The 22,102-nt window shown below is 46.0% G+C and overlaps 1 protein-coding gene across 5 annotated transcripts in view; it reads right to left on the bottom strand.

The window, feature by feature from the left end:
- Positions 1-22,102, bottom strand: part of DPP6 (dipeptidyl peptidase like 6) — a 551,379-nt gene that overhangs the window by 155,786 nt on the left and 373,491 nt on the right. For all 5 annotated transcript variants that reach the window (XM_038755599.1, XM_038755601.1, XM_038755600.1 and 2 more), the window contains 2 exons: positions 17,814-17,928; positions 6,060-6,158 (listed from right to left, as the gene is read on the bottom strand). In XM_038755599.1, the coding sequence (XP_038611527.1) occupies positions 6,060-6,158; positions 17,814-17,928 (214 nt within the window). The remainder of the gene's footprint in view (positions 1-6,059; positions 6,159-17,813; positions 17,929-22,102) is intronic.

The raw sequence follows: 22,102 nt of genomic DNA, 5'->3' as shown, positions 1-22,102 counted from the left end.
TGTGTAGTGCTGTGTGACCTTGTGCAAGTCACTTAATTTTTCTGTGCCTCAGTTACCTCATCTGTAAAATGGGTTTTAAGACTGTGAGCCCCATGTGGGACTGGGATCGTGTACAACCTGATTCACTTGTATCTACTCCAGCACTTGGAACGGTGCTCGACACATCTTAAATGCTTAACAAATACCATAATCATCATCATTAAAGTAGGAACTGAGGACGTGTCTGGATCGGTGGTGCAACGTTAGTTAAGGGGAAGCGGATGCCCAAAGGAAGTGGACGCCAAATGCGTAAATCCAGAAGCTTCAGAATGGGGCCCAGATTCCAAATGTCCCTTTCCTTGGACACCTGTTAGCAGTGTTTCGAAATCCCGGATGGGAGAAAAAGATGAAGTCAATATAGACGTTATCCAACTTTCCGTCACAGACATCAATTTCTACTTCGTACCCGGATAAAATAGATATTTTCCAGGATCCACTTGCCCGTTAATGCTTTCCGACATTCAAAAGAAGCAATTTTCTCCAATTTTACAGTGTCTCCTGGGCTGCATCCCAGAGATGCCGAACACTCCACCAACAGGCCAGATTAATGGAAATGAGGGTAAACAAGCCAAGCTGCTTGCAGAATGTCGGCTTCTCACAGGCTCCTGTGCTCCTCCTCTGCCTCCCCCCACCTCCAGCCTCCCTTCTCCTCCCCATATCCCGAGGTCCGAAAGTCTGGAAGGAAATACAGGGAGGCATACACCAAGCCTGGAATTAGCCTTCAAAGAATCAGATCCCTGGGCCCAGCTCCTCACTTTCAGCCCCAGGCTAACGGATCCTGAAGATGCCAGGAAGGACTAGGGACTCGCCCCAGAAAGATGCCCACTGCCAAGCCCGGCCCTGGAGGAAAGTGGGCGGGAGGGAGGATTGCAAGGAAAAGTCAAATTGGTACTTGGTGAGCTTGGAGTCCCCAAGGCCTGTGGGAAAGAGCCTGGGGCCGGGAGTCCAGAGCCCTGGGTTCTAATCCTAACTCTGACACTGGCCTGCTCTGTGACCCTGTGAAAGACACTTAACCTCTTTGGTTTCCTCATTTGCAAAATGGGAATAAGATACCTGCTTCCCTTCCCTCTTGGACTGAAATCTCAGTGTGGGGAAGGAATTGTATTCAACCTGATGATCTTGTATCTACCTCAGGGTTAGACACCTAGAAGATGCTTAATAAATGCTATTATTATATCTTTTCCCTGAGGTTTACCAGTTGACAGTGCCTCATAACACATGGGAGGAATAACTGAATTTAGAGGACACAGAAGAGCCTTTCTTTCTATTATTTTCCCAGGTGCAAACAAGAAGGGGAAGAAAAGACAGCAGGCTAAAAATCTCACTCTCCTATCCAAACTCATCCTTCTCCTGCTTCTGTCTATAAAAACAGCTGAATCCCCAAGCCCTTTCTAGGTAAACTGGAGTCTTCACGGGGGGCCTAAGAAATCTTCCCATCAACTGAGGGTGGAAGTAGGCCAGGGTTCTAGTAAGCCACGGACGTCAAGTGGGATTGACAGGGAAGGAGTGTGTTTCTTTTGCAACAGGCTCGGGTGGGAGGGAAGCAGTGCCCTGGGGCATCAAAGTCTGGGAGTTGGTCCCCTGCCCCACCCCAAAACAGGACACCTGCAAAGAGTCCACTAGCTCATAAAATGCAGTTGGTCTTCCACCCATTTTCTAATGCCCCTCCCTCTTCTCCCCATCCAGAACCGCTTTCTCCTCCCACCCCAGGTTGCCATGGGAACCCAGAAATGTACTTATAGTTCCCCCCTGCAATGGGGAACCGCCACCCCCACCCCTGCCCACAGCTCCCAGCGGAGGGGGAGTTGGAGGCTGGGGCCTGCCTATTTGCACAATGGTGATTTAGATACTTCATCTGAGTCCTTCCCCATTTTCTTTAGGGATAGGAGGGAATAAATCTATAAAGCCTGCAGGACCGCAGAGCATTATAAATGCTTTTGTTTCTAAAGGTAGGCTACAATAAATTACGCCTCTGGTCCCAAGCATATTTCTGCTGGTAAATAAAATATATTAGTTCTAGATCATTAAGCCCAATAGTCAAGTGAATAAGAGCCCAGAGATTCTTTCGCATCTTTACCAGTGAGCGGGCACTAAAAAAGGAAAGCCTCTTTCTCAGCAGGGGAAGGAAGGCAGCATTCTCTGCCTGGTTGTTCCTGCCATTTTAGGCACTTGAGCTTGGCATTTCCACCAGCAGACGGTGCAGCCCAGATCGCTGTTCCAGACCATGATGCATAGTCAGGACAGGACAATGTCTTTCATCACAGTTCAGTTGCACGTCCAAACCAAGTGGCAAACACCCCCTGTAACTGGCAGTCTGACTGGACTCAACCCCAGTAGCCACTGGCCTCTGGGGAAAAGTGTCTCTCTCTGTCATGGCTGGCTTCGCACATTTGGAAGGAATTGGTCCCACTCTAGTTCTCTAAGTCATTATAGCTGGAATGACGCTGGAGCTCGTAGCCCAGATTAAGGGTCACCCCTGTCCCCCAACAACCCCAACTAACCCTAGCCCCCATCATGCCCCACCAAAAGCCACCCTCAAGCTTGGCCAAATCCATTATGCTTTCCCCACAATCACTCTACATCCCATGCCAGTCTTCTATCTTCCCCTTCAGGAGCAGCAGGGCTAGGTGGCTATCCTGCCCTTCAGGTTCCCAGCCAACTGGACATCCAATGGTCTAGTAGAAAGAGCATGAGCCTGCGAGTCAAAGGAACTGGGTTCTAATCCCAGCTCCACCAAGTTGCCTGCTGTATGTCCTTGGGAAAGTCACTCTCAGTTCCCTCATTTGCCTATTGGAGATTCAGTGCCCGTGCTCCCCTGATACCTAGACTGTGAACCCCATGTAGGAAAATGACTGTGTCTGAACCAGTTAACTTGTATATACTCCAGCACTTAGAACAGTGCTTGACACACAGTAAGTGTTTAACAAATGAAATGATATAATAATAGTGATGATAATGATATGGTCCACCCCACTTAGGGGGCCCTGGGCAGCCATTCACTTGGACTGCCCAGACAGTGGACTCTTCCTTAATGGGGCCCAGTCACTCAGCCCAGGAGAGGAAGGACACTGCTGCTGAGGGTCAAGTGAACTGCTAGAAGAGCCTGGATATCCCCAGGGACCAGGAATGCCTCCTCCTCCTCATCCTGGTTCCCAGGGTCTTATAGGGGTTGGGGAGGAAGTCCTAGGGGAGCATTCTCTCTCTGCTGCACTGCCCAGTAACATTTTAGGCTGCGTGACCTCATGACATCACTTAATAATAATAATAATTGTGGTATTTGTTAAGAACTTACTATGTGCCAGGTACTGTACTAAGCCCTGGGTAGAAACAAATAAATCGGGTTGGACATCTCACTTCTCTGTGCCTCAGTTCCCTCCTTTGAAAAATGGGGATTAAGACTGTGAGTTCCACGTGAAGGAACTGAGGCACAGAGAAGTGAAGTGACTTGCCCAAGGTCCCACTTGGGAGTCTCAGGAAAATGTATTAGTCCTGAGCACTGGTGGCAGTTGGTTCATCCTTGGAACGATACATTATGTTCCCTTATGCTGCCTGCAACAGGGAGTGTATTACAGAAGGTTTGATGGTATGTGGGCTCAAGTGGGAGAGAAAGAAGGAGAGTCAATTTGATTGTGAGCTCCTCGTGGGCAGGGAACGTGTCCTATCAACGTTATTCTACTGTTCTCTACCAAGCGCCTAGTATAGTGCTCTGCACTGTTAAGAGGGCAACATATACCACTGACTGATTGATTGAAAAAGTTTGGAGGCATGTGTGGCAAAGGGGATGGGGTGAATGGGTTGTAGCGACTCTGCTCCAAACCCCACCTGCTCCTTCTACATTTAGCAACCCTGGCTGCAGGACTACCTACCTCCTGGTTGAATAACCCCATGGCCAAAAAATGAACGGGAATAGGATCTTGTGCTGTGTCCTTGTTTCCATTCTCTTCTAATCTGGACAGCAGAACAGTAACCACTCTCAGACCCACTGACCTGAAAGCTTGATTGGCGTCCTTCTCCACAACCAGCCTGTCCTTTGACAGGCGTTACTCTTTACTCGCATTCACATTCCAATATCCACATTCAATTTTCCATCATACAGGAAGCAGACTGTGTGTACGGGGAAAATCATGTACAGGAGTGTGAGTGACTGAAAAGGCCAATGCCGGCCCGACAACCCCAACTGCAATTGCGTGCCCACAAAGACCTATCTGTCAATGGCTCAGGCATCCAAACGTGCCTCCGCTCTAATGACAGCGAGTAAAGATTAATGCCTGTCAAAGGACAGGTTGGCTGTGGAGAAGAATGCCAACCAGACTGATCTGGGGGAATCAAGCTTTTGGGTCAGCAGGTCTGAGACAAGTTACTGTTCTGTTGTTCAAATTAGAGGAGGATGGAAACAAGGACACACACAGCAAGATTCTATTCCTATTCATTTTTTTGGATTCCCCAAGCCAAAGGAACTAGCCAATTAATATACTGCTCCTGAACTGCTTAAAAAAAAAAATCACCAAACTGTCCAGTACGGTTCTGTCCATCATATTTCGCCAAAGCGAACGAATCCATAGTTAACATTCAGAACTCAGCCAACGGGAAAGGAGAGGACATTCATTTGGGGCGTGACTTGGAAAATAAAGACTCATTTTCAAATGATTTTTAAATTAGCATTTCTCAAACAACTGGGCAGTGCATGATGCGTTCACCAGGCATGGTCTCCGAGGTTGATTTTGTTGGAGGGATGGCCCCGGTCTGACCACAATCGGACTCACACTTCTGGATGTGGATGGAATGGGATTCGGGCTGAGGATGGCTCTCCAAGCCAGGTGGCCTCTCCTACCATGATGGAGGCCCCAGAGCCAGGCTCACGGGATGCCCACACCTTCCCCCAACCTGCTGCATTGGTCAGATGCTGAGGGAAGGGGAAGAACCCGGGGGGTAAGAAGCAGCATGGCCTAGTGGATAGAGCACATGCCCTGGAGTCAGAAGGACCTCATTCCTAATCTTGGCTCCACCACTTGTCTGCTATGTGACCTAAGGCAAGCCACTTCACTTCTTGGGACCTCAGTTCCCTCACCTGTACAATAGGGATTAAGACTGGGAGCCCATGTGAGACATGGACTGTGTCCAAGCTGATTAATTTGTATATTCCCCAGCACTTAGTACACACAGTAAGTGCTTAACAAATACCACAATTATTATTACTGTTATTAATTAACAAATACCATAAAAAAGAGTGTTTGAGAAGGGGAGGCACACCCACAGAGCTACAAAGGACCGCCCCCTCCAACTCCCCTGCAGCTTCCTCTCTGCTGAGCACGGCTAGGGGTTGCTGGGAAAGAGTCGAAAAGACACATATCAGGCAGATGAACCCAAATTCTCTAACGAGAACCTGTCCTTTCCAACATCCCTCTCCTTGCATTGGCCCAGGAAGAATCCATAAGGCTCATTTACTTTCCCCACTTCTGATCTAGATCAGCTGAGGTAATACAAAGGTTATGGCATGAAGAGTCATCAGGGCCCTTTCCCCTGCTGCAAGCTTTCTGTCCATGCATCCTCAGAGATTCTGGGGTAGGGTTTGTTAATGATGGCACTGGGTTTCCTGTTCTTCTCCATATGGCTCTGAGAGCGAGAGAAAGCCAAGCAGAACACAAAGAACATAGGGATGGACGGGAGGAGAAGCCCAGCTGCAGCTTGGACCACAGTGTGCTGTGCGGGCCCCGTTGCTTAGCAACATTTCACCTCTGCCTGAAAAAATGTCTCAGGAAGACAACGCAGAGAGAAAATCTGATCATAAGATTCATTTCTTATAAAGTCAAAGCAGTGCCAGCGTACCATGATACCACCCCAAAAAAACCCCAAGGCAACCAGATTCCCATAGGGATAATGGGATGATTATCACAGCAAGAGCTCAGCTTCTCCGTTGCCACAATACGGAAGGGGAGAAGAACATGGAGTGTGAAACAAAAAAGCGCCAGAGGAGCAGAGAAGGAGGGGAAGTGGCTTCTGCATGTGCATGTAAGACTCACCACTTATCCATTTAGCCTCTGGGTCATGAATCTTGAAATCGGCACTGAATAGATCTTCCACGGTTATCTTCCCTTTCTGTGACAGGCTGTTATCTTCCGCTGCAAGAGGGGGCAAGGCAAAAGGTGGTTATTTCTAATTCCAAGTTTTTTCCTGGAAAAATCTTGGGTTTGGTGGGAGGGGGAGGAGGATGGAGGGGTGGTAATTGAGGAGTTCCCATGTTCGATTTATTAACAACCAGCACTCCCTCTATGAGATTCACAGTAAAAAGGGGAGTGGAAGTCACACTTTTCTCCGCTGTGGGGCCTTAGGCAAGTCACTTAACTTCTCTGTGCCTCAGTTTGCTCATCTGTAAAATGGGGATTAAGACCTTGAGCCCCATTATGGACCTGATTACCGTGTATGTTCTCTGGTGCTTAGTACAGTGCCTGGCACATAATAAGTGTGTAACAAATACCATTAAGAAAAAGAAGCCTGGCTCTCCCCTCATCTCCTTGGGTGGGTCATTCATTGGATCGAAGAGGGGTTCTCATGAGGATAAAGCTGAACAGTTCTTCTCCGTGCCCACAGATGAGCAAACAGGAATGGAAAGGCTCAAATGGAAGCAGGAGAAGCTCTTTATTGGTTGAGGAGGGACAATGCAGGGTAGAACCTCTGGACCTCCGGCGTGATAAACTGCGGAGGAAAAGGCCCCTGAAGGAAGCTTTGAACCTTCTATCCTCAGGGTACTTCCAGGAAATAGCCATCCTGACCTGACCTGAAGAATTTAGTCCTATCTCTGCATCAAGGCATGGGGATGGAACAAATCATCTCTGAAGTGCCTTCCATGATTCCATGGAATCATGAACGCTGATTCCATGAGAAGCCACAAATTACCTTGGCCTTGCTTTGTCCAGGTGTAGAATCAGGATGACACCTGCCTGCCTTCTGGAGATGTGGTAAGGGTTAAATTAGGGCATATCTGCATTTTGGGAACACGGGTGCAGTGGGAACCCCATGCTATGGCTGTACGCATTACTGCTATATTCTTTCAAGTAGCATCCGTTTGACAGGTGGTACTAACCAGCTCTTGCTTTTTTTTAAGGTATTTGTTAAGCACTTATATGTGTCAGGCACTGTTCTAAGCACTGGGGTGGTTACAAAATAATCAGGTTGGAAACAGTCCCTGTCCCACATGGGACTCACAGTCTTAATTCCCCATAGACAGTTGAGGTAACTGAGGCCCAGAAAAGTGAAGTGACTTGACCAAAGTCACAACAGCAGACAAATGGTGGAGCCGGCATTTGAATCCAGGTCCTTCTGATTCTCAGGTCTGAGCTCTATGTGCTCAGCACATAGCACTAAAAGCAATATGGAACTTCTGAAGCACATCCAGAAGAGGGACACTGCAGGCAATTCAGACCTTCTCCAAAAGTTCCATTTAGCCTCCGGGTCATGAATCCTGAAATCACATTAATGGCATGAGGTTCCCAGTGACTCAAACCTGAATGGACAAAGGGACAAGTAGAAGCTGCCAAAATCTGAGTATTTTTGTGAATTCCGATGGGCAGGACATTCAGCTGCCCCTTTGGCTAAATGCTAGCATTACTGGGCACCAAGAACTATACTAAGCCCTTGGGAGAGTACAATAAAAGATAAAGACACGGTCCCTGCCTGTTCTTGGCACAAGGTCCAGAGTCTTATTCCTCTTACAAAATGAGCATTTTGCCCATTTTTGAAAAAACCTCTGTCGGTACAAACCCCAATTTTTCCCCATATGGGCAAATCGCTGTAGCTGCCACTAGAATAAGAATAAAAATCATAATTGTGTTATTTGTTAAATGCTTACTATGTACCAAGTGTTTTTTGAAGCACTGGGGTCAATACAATATAGACAGGTTAATTAATATTAATAACACCAATATATTAATATAATAAATCAATTATTGATAGTAATATTAATATTAATAATGATGATGATATTTGTTAAGTGCTTACTATGTGCCAAGCACTGTTCTAAGAATTGGGGTAGATACCAGGTAATCAGGTTGTCCCATGTGGGGCTCAAGTCTTAGTCCCCATTTTACATATGAGGTAACAGGCACAGAGAAGTTAAGTGACTTGCCCAAAGTAACACTGCTGACAAGTGGAGGAACTGGGATTAGAACCCATGGCCCGGGCTCTTTCCATTATGCCACGCTGCTACACAGTCCCTGTCCCTGAAGGGATTTACACTGTAAAAGGGAGGGGGAGGATAGGTATTTAATGACAAATGAGGGAATGGAGGTTCCGATAAATTAAATGACTTGCCTAAGGTCACACAGCAAGCAAGTGGTGGAGCTGGGATTAGAACCATGGTGACATTGCCTACTGACCCTTCTGCAAGGAAAAAAAAACCCAAAACACACAGCAACAAAAAGGATTTATTCACCCCTGAAGGTAGGCTTGTTATGGGCAGGGAAGGTATTTGCTAATTCTGTTGTATTGTACTCTCCCAAGCAATTAGTTTACTGCTTTGCATATAGTGAGTGCTCAATAAATATGACTGATTGAAACACATGGAAGTTTCTTCCCAGGAAGCCCTACATTTTTATGCCTTCAGTTGCTCTCTAGCAGCGTGACCTAGTGGGTAGAGCACAGGCCTGGGATTCAGAAGGTCATGGTTTCTAATCCTGGGTCTGGCCACTTTGCTGTGTGACCTTGGGCAAATCGCTTAACTTGTCTGTGCCTCAATTACCTCAATTGTGAAACGGGGATTAAGACTGTGAGCTCATGTGGGACAGGGACTGTGCCCAACCTGATTAGCTTGAATTCCCCGGCACTCAGAACAGTACTTGACACAAAGTAAGTGCTTATTATTTTAATGCTTATCTCCATGGTTAGATTGTAAGCCCTTTGAGGGACAGGGATCGTATCTACAAACTCTGCTGTACTCTTCCAAGTGCTTAGTGCAGTGCCCTGCACAGAGTACACACTCGGTAACTTCTATTGATTGTTAGAGATGCCTGGGAAGAGATGCTCAGATTAGAGTGCATATTGGAAACCAGAGTGCATTAGGGTATGGTAAGTAGTCTATTAAAACCTCCCTTACAGGATCTCAAAAGGTAGATCCGGCAGTGAACCTGCACCGAGGCCCAGCAATTGAACCATGAGAGAAATTGTCAAAGACTCTTGATTTCGATAAATGATGGCTAAAATAAATTAACAATCTAATGGCTAATCGGGTACTAAATGCAGGCATTTATTTACTTTGAATGTACTTGGTTATTAAATGAGTGATTCCCCTGCCCCATATTTTTAAGGAGAAAAAAACCTAACAGATCTTCTTCATCATGAAGAGCTTAAGGATCATAAAAATTTCATTTCAAAGAGAACTGGACCAAAACATACAAAAGGAGCTGTAGTTTATCTATCCCCCGTGAAAAGGGAAATTCCATTAGTCTCAGAATTTTAGAACTGAAAAATAAAAAGAAATTCAGCCAGGCACTTAGATATTAACTTTTTTCCAAAGTACTTAAAGGCTCATTCAGTGGTTGCTTAGGGAACCCAGCGAGGTCACAAGTAGCTAAAGGAGGCTTCATAGGCTTTTCTTCTCAAAACCTCCATTCCCATTGCTAATATTATTATTAATATGATACTTATTAAGTGCTTAGAGTGCCAAGCCCTGTGCTAAGCACTGGGGCAGGTACAAGACCATCCATTTGGACCACAGTCCCGGTCTCAAATCAGTTTCTCAATGCAAGAGGGAAGGGGACACAGGGATCTTCTCCCCTATTTTACAGATGAAGAAACTGAGGCCCAGAAAGGTTGAGAAACTTGTCCGAGGTCACACAGCAGGTCATGGGTGGAGATGGAACTAATCCTACTGTGTCCCAACTCTCAGTTCCAAGCTCTTTCCTCCGGGCCACACTGCCTCCTCGGGAATGGGTAATTGTTAACTTACTATCCTAGTCTTATTGCCAGAGGGCAGATTATTCATGGGGAACTGCAATGTTTGTGTTCTACTGAGACCAATTAGAACTATCACTGGCAATCAATGATTCAGTCCTAAATTCTTGCAGTTTCTTCCGGATGATATTCGTTGAACACTCTGACCAGTTTCTACAAGGATCTTGAGATTAAACTCCGAGGGGGATGATTTATGTGTGGTCCTGCTTGGAGACAGGGGGATGCTTGAGATGACCTCTGAAGGGCCTTTCCAGCTCTGTGATTCTACAGGAGACATGACTTTTACCAAAGCTAACAAACTATGCAGGAGTGATGGATGTGACTCTCAAGAGAATGGAGAGTTGATCCACCAGATTGAGCTAGCCACCCCCAAGTCTTAGAATCAGGCCATTAGAGCCACTGCAAAGGTCACTGAATAACAAATTCCTTGGGAGATTATTCATTTTTATATAATGCCTACCGGTGCCAATTTCTGTAAATAGAGAAAATGTGTCCAAGAAAGCCAAACAGGTGGCTTTGTGAATTTAACCTTTATAAGTCAAATGAATAAAAGAAAAAGATATTTATTGGCCTGCAAATTCTGCTCATTCAGACACAGACTGCCCGACACAATGGAACTCCAGCACTCGGATACGGTCATTACACAGACTAGTAGCTGGACGAGGTCTGATTTCTTTACACCTTCAGGAGCAGCGTGATCTAGTAGAAAAAGCACGGGCCTAGATATTATTCATTGATTCATTCAATTGTATTTATTGAGCGCTGTGTGCAGATCACTGTACTAAGCGCTTGGGAAGCACAAGTTGACAACATATAGAGACGGTCCCTACCCAACAATGGGCTCACAGTCTAGAGGGACTGTGAGCCGGTTAGAGGTTCTAATACCGGCTCCGCCACTTGTTTGCTGTGTGACCTAGGGCCAGTCACTTAACTTCTCTGTGTCTGAGTTTCCTCATCTGTAAAATCATGATTCAGTGCCTGTCCTCCCTCCTACTTAGATTTTGAGGCCTATAATGCAACACGAGCTGTGTCCGACGTGATGAATAAACCCGGAGCTTAGAACAGCGGGTGACACAGAATAAGTGCTTAACAAATACCATAATTACACACACACAGGTGCACTGCATCAACCCAGGGTCAATTTCCCCAACTCCTGATGATGACCCTTTCAAAATGGACACACATAGTAAAACCTCTAGTGACACCCATGCCTTTAGGATGTCTCATGAAAATCCACTGTGGACTGCAGAAGTCCCAAAGTGGCTCAGGTGCGCAAGAGAAAGCCCACTTGGAGCAATGAATGGGTCTGACACACACTTAACAGTGCTGTGGTGGGTTACATTGTAATAGAAATGGTGGGGGTGGGGTAAATGGAGGACAAGCTCCCACATGAAACCCGATTGAAACTTTTTCTAGTTCAGAAGGAACAAACTCCCCTCTGCTCAGTCATAAATACCTGTACAGTATTTGCAGCAGATCGTTCAAACAGAGTCTTTAATCAATCAATCAATCAATCGTATTTATTGAGCGCTTACTATGTGCAGAGCACTGTACTAAGCGCTTGGGAAGTACAAATTGGCATCACATAGAGACAGTCCCTACCCAACAGTGGGCTCACAGTCTAAAAGGGGGAGACAGAGAACAGAACCAAACATACCAACAAAATAAAATAAGTAGGATAGAAATGTACAAGTAAAATAAATAAATAAATAAATAAATAGAGTAATAAATATGTACAACCATATATACATATATACAGGTGCTGTGGGGAAGGGAAGGAGGTAAGACGGGGGGATGGAGAGGGGGACGAGGGGAGAGGAAAGAAGGGGCTCAGTCTGGGAAGGCCTCCTGGAGGAGGTGAGCTCTCAGCAGGGCCTTGAAGGGAGGAAGAGAGCTAGCTTGGCGGATGGGCAGAGGGAGGGCATTCCAGGCCCGGGGGATGACGTGGGCCGGGGGTCGATGGCGGGACAGGCGAGAGCGAGGTACAGTGAGGAGATTAGTGGTGGAGGAGCGGAGGGTGCGGGCTGGGCAGTAGAAGGAGAGAAGGGAGGTGAGGTAGGAGGGGGCGAGGTGATGGAGAGCCTTGAAGCCCAGGGTGAGGAGTTTCTGCTTGATGCGCAGATTGATCGGTAGCCATTGGAGGTTTTTGAGGAGGGGAGTAATATGTCCAGAGCGTTTCTGGACAAAGATAATCCGGGCAGCAGCATGAAGTATGGATTGAAGTGGAGAGAGACACGAGGATGGGAGATCAGAGAGAAGGCTAGTGCAGTAGTCCAGACGGGATAGGATGAGAGCTTGAATGAGCAGGGTAGCAGTTTGGATGGAGAGGAAAGGGCGGATCTTGGCAATGTTGCGGAGCTGAGACCGGCAGGTTTTGGTGACGGCTTGGATGTGAGGGGTGAATGAGAGAGCGGAGTCGAGGATGACACCAAGGTTGCGGGCTTGTGAGACGGGAAGGATGGTAGTGCCGTCAACAGAGATGGGAAAGTTAGGGAGAGGACAAGGTTTGGGAGGGAAGACAAGGAGCTCAGTCTTCGACATGTTGAGCTTTAGGTGGTGGGCGGACATCCAGATGGAGATGTCCTGAAGGCAGGAGGAGATGCGAGCCTGGAGGGAGGGGGAGAGAGCAGGGGCAGAGATGTAGATCTGGGTGTCATCAGCGTAGAGATGATAGTTGAAGCCGTGGGAGCGAATGAGGTCACCAAGGGAGTGAGTGTAGATTGAGAACAGAAGGGGACCAAGCACTGAACCTTGGGGAACCCCCACAGTAAGAGGATGGGAGGGGGAGGAGGAGCCTGCAAAAGAGACTGAGAAAGAACGACCGGAGAGATAAGAGGAGAACCAGGAGAGGACGGAGTCAGTGAAGCCAAGGTCAGATAACGTGTTGAGGAGAAGGGGGTGGTCCACAGTGTCAAAGGCAGCTGAGAGGTCGAGGAGGATTAGGACAGAGTATGAGCCGTTGGATTTGGCAAGCAGGAGGTCATTGGTGACCTTTGAGAGCGCAGTTTCCGTGGAATGAAGGGGACGGAAGCCAGACTGGAGGGGGTCGAGGAGAGAGTTGTTGTTGAGGAATTCTAGGCAGCGCGTGTAGACAACTCGTTCAAGGTGCTAGCTAAAAACATGAAAGAAGCCACTCAGCTGGGGCTAAGGAATGCTTGCTAATGAAGGGAGCCACAGGTATTACATTATTTCCATTTGAAAAGTGATGAAACTAAACCAAAGGGCTATTTTTGGTAGGATGAGAATGGGAGGAGGAAAAGCACCTGGATGCTTAGGGGATGTTTTGGGGAAGGGGAAGCAGTGTGGCTTAGTGGAAAGAGCACGGGAGTCGGAGATCGTGGGTTCTAATCCTGGCTCCACCACTTATCAGCTGTGTGACCTTGGGCAAGTCACTTAACTTCTCTGTGCCTGTTACCTCACCTATAAAATGGGGACTCAGACTGTGGCCACCTTTTGGGACAAGCTGATTACCTTGTATCTGGCCCAGTGTTTAGAACAGTGTTTGGCACATAGTAGTGCATAACAAATACCATCATTATCATCATCATCCTGGCTCTGCTGCTTGGTTGCTTTGTGACCTTGAGCAAGTCACTTCACTTCTTCACCTGTTCTCCCTTGCACTTAAGACTCTGAGCCCCATAAGAGATAGGGTCTGTGTCCAGCCTGTTTATTTTGTATCTCCTCTAGCACTTGGTATAGTGCTTGGCACACAGTAAGCACTTGAACAAATACCATTATTATTATTACTATGCCTGGTTTTTCTGTAGAGAAATATCTCCAGCAGCATGAGGAGGGGATTTCTCTAGGCAGTAAGCTCCTTGTGGACAGTGAACAAGTCCATCAACTCTGTTCATTACTTTTCCAAGTGCTTAGTACAGTGCTCTGCACAGGACACTCAATAAAGTGCTCAATAAGCGCTCAATAAAAACTAGTTGATTGACTGATGGATGCAGCATGCTCTTCTCCAAATGATTCAGCAACTTTCTCATCTTTTGCTTGTTAAACCTAGCATGGATTGTTAAAGACAAACTATGACAGAAATTCAACTGGCTCCCAAGCCTGGCTCGATCAGAAACTGTAGCAGGGAGCAGAGGAGGCCCAGAAGCAGCAGCCTAGTGTTCATCATCATCATCAATCGTATTTATTGAGTGCTTATACTGTATGCAAAACACTGTACTAAGTGCTTGGGAAGTACAAGTTGGCAACATATAGAGACAGTCCCTACCCAACAGTGGGCTCACAGTCTTAAAGGGGGAGAACAGTATAAAAGGGGGAGAGTGTAGTGTTGTCGTATTGTACTTTCCCAAGCGCTTAGTACAGTGTTTTGCATACAGTATAAGCACTCAATAAATACAATTGAATGAATGGATACAGCATGAGCCTGGGAATCACAGCACAGGCCTAGGAGTCAGAAGAATATGGGTTCTAATCCCAGCTCCATCACTTGCCCGCTGTGTGACCTTGGGTAAGTCACTTCACTTCTCTGTGCCTCAGTTCCCTCATCTGTAAAATGGGGATTAAGAGTGAGAGCACTATGTGGAACAGGGACTGTGTCCAACCTGATTATCTTGCCTATACCCCAGTGCTTATAACGGTGGCTGGCACACAGCAAGTGCCAGGAAAAATGCCAGGAAAAAGAAAATTAAATCCATACTGTTATGGATTCCTTAAAGCATACAGTGTAGCAGGCTCTGCTGAGCACCTGGTGCCCCCAGAAGAATCATTCAGCATTTCTTGACCTGCACTTTCACAACTCCTCAGCAATGTCACATTAGCCTTTTATCTCCTGCATTTGAGAATTTCCCTGGATTTCATAAATAAAGACGAGACTACAAAGGAGAAAAGAATAATCGTCCTTTTGGAAGCATATCTCTTCTTCAAAAATAAATGCATTAAAAACATCTTAAAGATAGTAGTGGAAAAATGACATTGGCGCAGTAGAATACAAAACAAATTCCCTAGCTCCTCTATGAAATGGCATCGATAAAAATAATACCTTGAATCTGTATGGCGCTTTTATGTTTCCAAAGTGCGCTCCCATCATTTATCTCACTTTATTGTCACAACATCCCTGTGAGGTATGGAGAGGCAGGTACTATATTATTCCCATTTGAAAGATGATAAAACTAAGGCAGGGAGATGTTAGCCAACTTGGTTGAGGTCACCTAGCAGGACACGGCAGAGAAGGAACTAGAACACAAGTTCCCATCTCCCAGGAATAGGGGCTTTCAAAATGCCACCAATCAGAAAACTCTCATTCCTTGGCTTATGAAGCATATCTTTTCCTGATTTAATTCTTACCTTCCAGTCTGCTCCACCAAAATGTCCTCCTCAATTAAACCATCTTTTCTCCCACTCCCTCCCTAGTCTATATAGCCTATAGACTTGGATCTATACCCTTTAAGCACTTGATATTCACCGCACTCTCAGACCCACAGCACTTACGTACATATCTGTAATTTGCTTATTTATATTAATGCCTGCCTTCTCCTCTAGACTGTAAACCCCTTGTAAGCAGGGAACATGTCTACCAGTTCTGCTTTATGCTTAGCACATTGCTCTGCATACAGTAGGCACTCAATAAATACAAATGACGGATTGATCGACTGCTCTTTCGGGGCTTTTCTTCTCTTCTCTCTGCCCCATTTACTGACGGCAATTTTTGTTCCTTTCCTTCCCTAACCATTCCTGAGAGTGGGAAGAAGAAAGGGAGGCATGGGAAATCCTCTTCTTCTGGGGAACAGACCTGAACACAAACCCAAATCTACCTCTCTTTCCATTAGTCTGATCCCACATGACTGACTGTGAGCAGGTCATCTCCACTGGAACTTTCATTCATTCATACGAATTTACTGAGTGCTTACTGTGTGCAAAGCACTATACTAAGTGCTTGGAAAGTACAATTCAGCAATAAAGACAGACAATCCCTGCCCACACCCAACTAACAGTCTAGAAGGGGGGAGACAGAAATAAAAACAAGTAAACAGGCATCAACATAAACAGAATGATAAATGTATACATAAGTGCTGTGGGGCAGGTAGAGCTGGGGAAGCCAGGCTTGGGAGTCAGAGGTCACGGGTTCTAATCCCAACTCCGCCGCTTATCAGCTGTGTGACTTTGGGCAAGTTGCTTAACTTCTCTGTGCCTCAGTCACCTCATCTGTAAAATGGGAATTAAGTCTGTGAGCCCCATGTGGGGCAACTTGATTACCTTATATCTTCCCCAAAGCTTAGAACAGCGCTTGGAACATACTAAGCACTTAACAAATACCATTATTATTATCATTATTAAGGGAGGGGGAGCTGAGGAAAAGGGGAAGCTTAGTCTGGGAAAGCCCCTTGGAAGAGGTGAGCCTTCAGTAGGGCTTTGAAGGAACCAAAAGTAGCTTCATGCTCATAAACTAAAGGCGTCATTTATGCTAAATAGATCTGCAATTTTCTACACTCAATCGAAGTGGGCTGTAATCACTCAAAACAAGTCAGTCAAAATAATTCAGAGGGAGGAGAGGGGAAGTGCTTTACCGCCAGTAAACTTTTGCAGCATTATCTGGAAATGAGAGAGCCTGTAAGTAATATTGACATTAAAATGTGGTAGCCCTCTCTGAAAGCGTGCTCAAAGAAGAATATTATAACAGAGAAACGGCGTGACCTAGTGAAAAGAGCTCCAGTCTGGGAGTCAGGGGACTTGGGTTCTAATCCCAGCTCTGCCACTTTTCATTCATTCATTCACTGGCAAACAGGTGGCCATTTATCTTCAAGACAACAGCTGTCCCTGAGGGCCTGGACAGAGAGCTCGGCTGCAGCATCTCAAGGCTCTGGAGGGGCTCTGTCCTGCTCAGCTCTTGAGGACTCCCTCAACCCTGTGGATGCTGGACAATGACAGGCCGGATGGGTCTACTCTGGGTCCATTTTACAGATGAGGAAACTGAGGCCCAAAGAGGCTGAGTGACCGACACCAGCAGACCAGTGGCAGAAATGGGATAAGACTATCTCCTTGCTTCCAGTCCCATACTCTTTCATTCATTCATATTTATTGAGCACTTACTGTGTGCAAAGCACTGTACTAAGTGCTCCAACAGGCTCCACTGCTTGTCGTTAAACATCCTTTTCTTCATTGCTGAGACTTAGGTGGAGTGGTACTGACTTTGAGGCCACTTTGACCAAACTGCTGGTCAGTGGGGCCCATAATGACTCTGCCTGGATGTTCTGGTCATTACTATTTGGGGGAAATCTCTTGCAAATGGCCATTTGACCCACTTGCTTCCCACCACCATTTTGCTTTAATATTCCAGATCTCGGTTTCTCCCTTCCCCCTTTTGCAACCTAAAAGTAAAGCGGGACTTGGTGACCAATTGGTGACTCCCTAAGGAGAGGAGGACTTTGAATATGTCAACTGAGATAGGATGGTCTGATGCATCTGCCAATGACACATTGGTATCTTCATTGGTTTGTTCCACTGTCTTGATTTCAGGGCATGTGACATAAGGTGACATGCAAAATTTCTAAGATTGTCCTTACTACAAATTTTCCAGAATACCAAAAGTTCTGGATCTCCCCAGCATCAAAAGCCATCTCTGTATCCCAAAACACTGCCATTTAATACATAATAGTACAAATGCTCGCAAGGCATTGAGCAGAAGAAAAGTGAATGAAAACGTTTTAAATGGAAGGTTTATATAAAATAAAATAATCTTTTGAACAGGTGGCACAATGGCACTCAGATCCTGGGAAGAATGCACTCTACAACGGGCAATCATTTGGAAAAAACATAAAGCGCAATTATCGTTTCTTACAGGACTTGATTTTCAACGAATAAACGATGATAAATACCTGGTGTGAGAAGTATAACGGAGGTGACAATCAGGGAGCAGATAACCAGGATAACAAGCAGAGCGATTGCAATTCCTTTCCAGTTCCTTTGCGGAGGATTACTCCCCACAAGCTCCTAGAGATGACAAAGAACAACAACAGTGAGCCAAGTAAATAAATTCACCTTGTCACTCAAGGGGCAAGAATTGAGCTTAGCCAATGGAGGCAACATCCCTCCCCTCAACGTCCCCAGCCCATGCCAAGCCAGCCACAGGAAAACCACCCTCCTGTTGGACAACAGCTGTCTCCACAACCTTGATTTTCTCAGCATGTGCTGACGTTTGTATGCCAACCCATTACAAGGCAAGACAGACTGTTTGCACTGTTTATTTCAGCTGAAGACTGTGCAGTTGAGTAGCCTGACCCTCTCACTGATCAGGATACGCAAGCAGCTGGCTCTTTTGTTTTTTTTAGGGTATTTGTTAAGCACTTACTATGTGCCAGGTACTGTGCTAAGTGCTAGGGAAGACACAAGCTATTCATTCATTCAGTCATATTTATTGAGCGCTTACTGTGTGCAGAGCACTGTACTAGTGCTTAGAACATTGATCAGAGCTTAGAACAGTGCCTGGCACATAGTAAGCACTTAACAAATACCATCATTATTATTATTATTACTAAGCACTTGGGAAAGTACAGTTCAACAATAAGCAGACACATTCCCACAACAAGCTTACAGTCTAGAGGGGGGAGACAGACATCAACATAAACAAATCAGGTTGGACACAGTCTCTGCCCCACATGGGGCTCACAGTCTTAATCCCCATTTACAGATGAGGTACCTGAGGCATAGAGAAGTGAAGTGACTTGGCCAAGGTCACAGAGCAGTCGAGTGGCGGAACAGGGACTAGAACCCAGAACCTTCTGACTAGTAGGCCTGTTCTCTATCTACTAGGCCACACCGCTCCTCCATGCTGCCCTTGCATTTGGTCCTGTACCCATTTGTTCCCTATTGTAGCAAGCCACATATTTCCCCACCTCCTTCCCTCTCATACATAGAAACACACATTCTCAGGCACCAACGCCACCCCCCCCCCCCCACCCCAAACTTACATAAGGTCCCAAACCAACAGCCCGTTAACACATACTTAAGATCAAATCCCCCAAATTCAATGTCTTCAGTTTTTCTAGGCATCTCCCAGAAAAACCCTAATCCCGGCTCTGACCCCTGTCTGCTGTGTGATCTTGGGCAAGTCGTGGCTCAGTGGAAAGAACACGGGCTTGGGAGTCAGAGGTGATGGGTTCAAATCCCTGCTCCGCCAATTGTCAGCTGTGTGACTTTGGGCAAGTCACTTAACTTCTCTGTGCCTCAGTTACCTCATCTGTAAAATGGGGATTAAGACTGTGAGCCCCTCATGGGACAACCTGATCACCTTGTAACCTCCCCAGTGCTTAGAACAGTGCTTTGCACATAGTAAGCACTTAATAAATGCCATTATTATTATTAAACTCCTTCATGCCTCCGTTACCTCATCTGTAAAATGGGGCTTAAAGCTGTGAGGCATGGACTGTACCCAACCTGATTAACTTGTATCTGCTCCTCCTCTTAGTACAGTTCCTGGCACACTGTAAGCGCTTAACTAACATTGTAAAATGAAATAAAAATAATAATACTGTGGGTGCAGGGAGTAGCAGCCACAATGCCCACTTAGCCCATTACTTGAAGATGGTGGACCCTCTGGGGAAAAGGTGAATGGTCTCATGAGTATGGGATAGCAGAAATGGCCTTTTCCACATGAAGGAATGAATTTTGATGATGTGGAAATTCTTGAAATGTGTGCCCCACTCAGCCCTGCCTTCTCAGGACCTCTCCATTAGTGTTGTTCTGCAGAGCCTAATTATCAGGAATTGATATGCTAGGCAATAATACGAAAATTAGATCAGACCGTCCCTCCTCCACATGGAGCTCACAGTCTAAGAGGGAGGCAAAGCCAATACTTCATCCCCATTTTACAGATGAGGAAGCCGAGGCCTATCACGGTTAAAAAAAACTTGCCTTAAGTCAGTGACAGACCTAGTGCCACAAAACCTTGGTCTCCTGAACCTCAGTCCCATGATCTTTTCATGAGACAAATAGAGTGGTTTCGTTAATCTCATCCTGCACCCACTGAGATGACTCCGGTAATAATAATAATAACAGTGGGACTTGCTAAGCGCTTACTATGTGCCAAGCACTGTTCTAAGCACTGGGGTAGATACAAGTTAATCAGGTTGGGCACAGTCCCTGTCCCACATTGGGCTCACAGTCTTAATCCCCATTTTTTTACAGCTGAGGGAACTGAGGAACAGCGATGTAAATTGACTTGCACAAGGCCACACAGCAGACAAGTGGCGAAGCCAGGATTAGAACCCATGACTTTTTGACTCCCAGGCTGTGCTCTCTCCACTATGCCATGCTGCTTCTGGTCTTAAATCCTCATCATTTGCATGCACAGTTTTCCATTCCTTGAGATCAGAGGCATCCTGTGTGCCTTTGAAGCTGCCAGCTTACATTTAAATGTCTCATATTTAAAGTGATTCTCTCCAGGGCCTCATTCCTGATTAGATGGGCAGCTCCCTAAGGGCAGGGAATGTGCACTTTGCTTCTGTTCTCTCTCAAGCACTTTAGTCCAGTGTTTTGCACTCTGTAAGCGCTCCATAAATACCTTTGTTCTATCAACTGATGGCTCTGGTGGTTCTTTGCAGCTCTCTGGCTTTCTTTGTCAAACCTCAGACATTCTTTCTAAAGGGTCGGTGTAGGGAGGCAATGACCCGAGAAGGCAGGTGGTTCAGATGAAGGGCCCCTGATGCAGAAGTCCACAGGGAACCAGGGCCAGCACATGCAATCACTGGATGGTCCCCCTCCTACCCCAAGAAGCCCAACCAATCAGCAGCGGTATGAATAGCGAATGGCCAATAAAACAAAAAGGCCGCAATGAAAATTGACATTTGGATTTGGCAAACTCCTGGTCCCTGCGGGACACTGCTGTCTCACAAGCTTATTTTTAGCTCAAGCAGTGAGGGGAAAAAAAAAACCTCTTTCAGACAATATATTCCATGATGAAACATGACTTTACCAAAATGTTATTAACTTTGAGATGTACAATTCCATTCTGTATTTTATGTGCAATTTGAAAAGGAACTATAGATTAAAAGCATCTAAAGATGCCGCTGGTTCTGTGAGCTCATTTTTAGAATGACTATTTCATAGTTTTATTCCCCCACAGTTACTATATGTAACTTATGCCTTTCCAAGGGAGGCTGGGATAGAGTAATCTATTCATGTTCTCTCCTCTCAAAGCTAAATGTTTAATGTGCTTTATCTTGTGCCCTTAATTGCGTACCTCTTGCTACTGTTTATCAAATCTGACTATGAAGTGTTCAGAATCTTTGGTTGTATCTACAATAGGCAGGGGTGTATTAATCCCACCCTTGGCAAACGATTGTGCTGAGCTGGTCTCTTCACAAAATCCACTTCAAGAATCTCCTGGGTCCCCCTGAACACAACTTTCAATCGAAAATACTTACTGGACACGTACGTCTACTAATGCTGATAATAGTGGTATTTGTTAAGGCTATGTACCAAACACTATACTAAGTGCTGGGGGGGGAGAGAGACAGATCGGATCCAGTCCTTGACCCACGTGGAGAGTCAAGAGAGGAGGGAGAACAGGTTTTGAATTCCCACTCTGCAGATGAGGAAACTGAGGCATAGAGCAGTTAAGTGACTTGTGAGAGATGCAGCATGGCTTAGTGGAAACAGCAGGGACCTGGGAATCAGAGGACCAAGGTTTGCATCCTGACTTCGTGTGACCTTAGGCAAGACTCTTCACTTATCTGTGCCCTCGTTTCTTCATCTGTAAAATCCCTGCTCTCCCTCCTAGACTGTTAGCCTTGCCTGGGACAAGGACTGTGTCTGGCCTGGTTACCTTCTGGATACCCCAGGGCTTAGTACAGGGTGAACACAAATACAACAAAAAGAGCCAGTCTTATGCTCTTTCCAACAAGCCACTGTGTGTCTTAGGTTTGCCTAAAGGACCCAATGATTTCAGGAGACTCAGATGCAGTAATCTAATAGAAGGTATTGAAATTTGGAGTGGGTTGAAATAGCGTGAGCAGAATTTGGTAATAACTGTGGCATTTGTTAAGTGCTTACTGTGTGCCAGGCACTGAACTAAGCAGTGGGGTGGATGCGAGGAAATGGGGTTGGACACAGTCCCTGACCCATATGAGACTCACAGTCTTAATTCCCATTTTACAGAGAAGGTGAG

Source organism: Tachyglossus aculeatus, chromosome 13 (assembly GCF_015852505.1).
Source record: "Tachyglossus aculeatus isolate mTacAcu1 chromosome 13, mTacAcu1.pri, whole genome shotgun sequence".
Taxonomy (NCBI): domain Eukaryota; kingdom Metazoa; phylum Chordata; class Mammalia; order Monotremata; family Tachyglossidae; genus Tachyglossus; species Tachyglossus aculeatus.
Note: the sequence above shows the minus strand (reverse complement) of the source record. Positions and strands in the feature narration are given on the sequence as shown.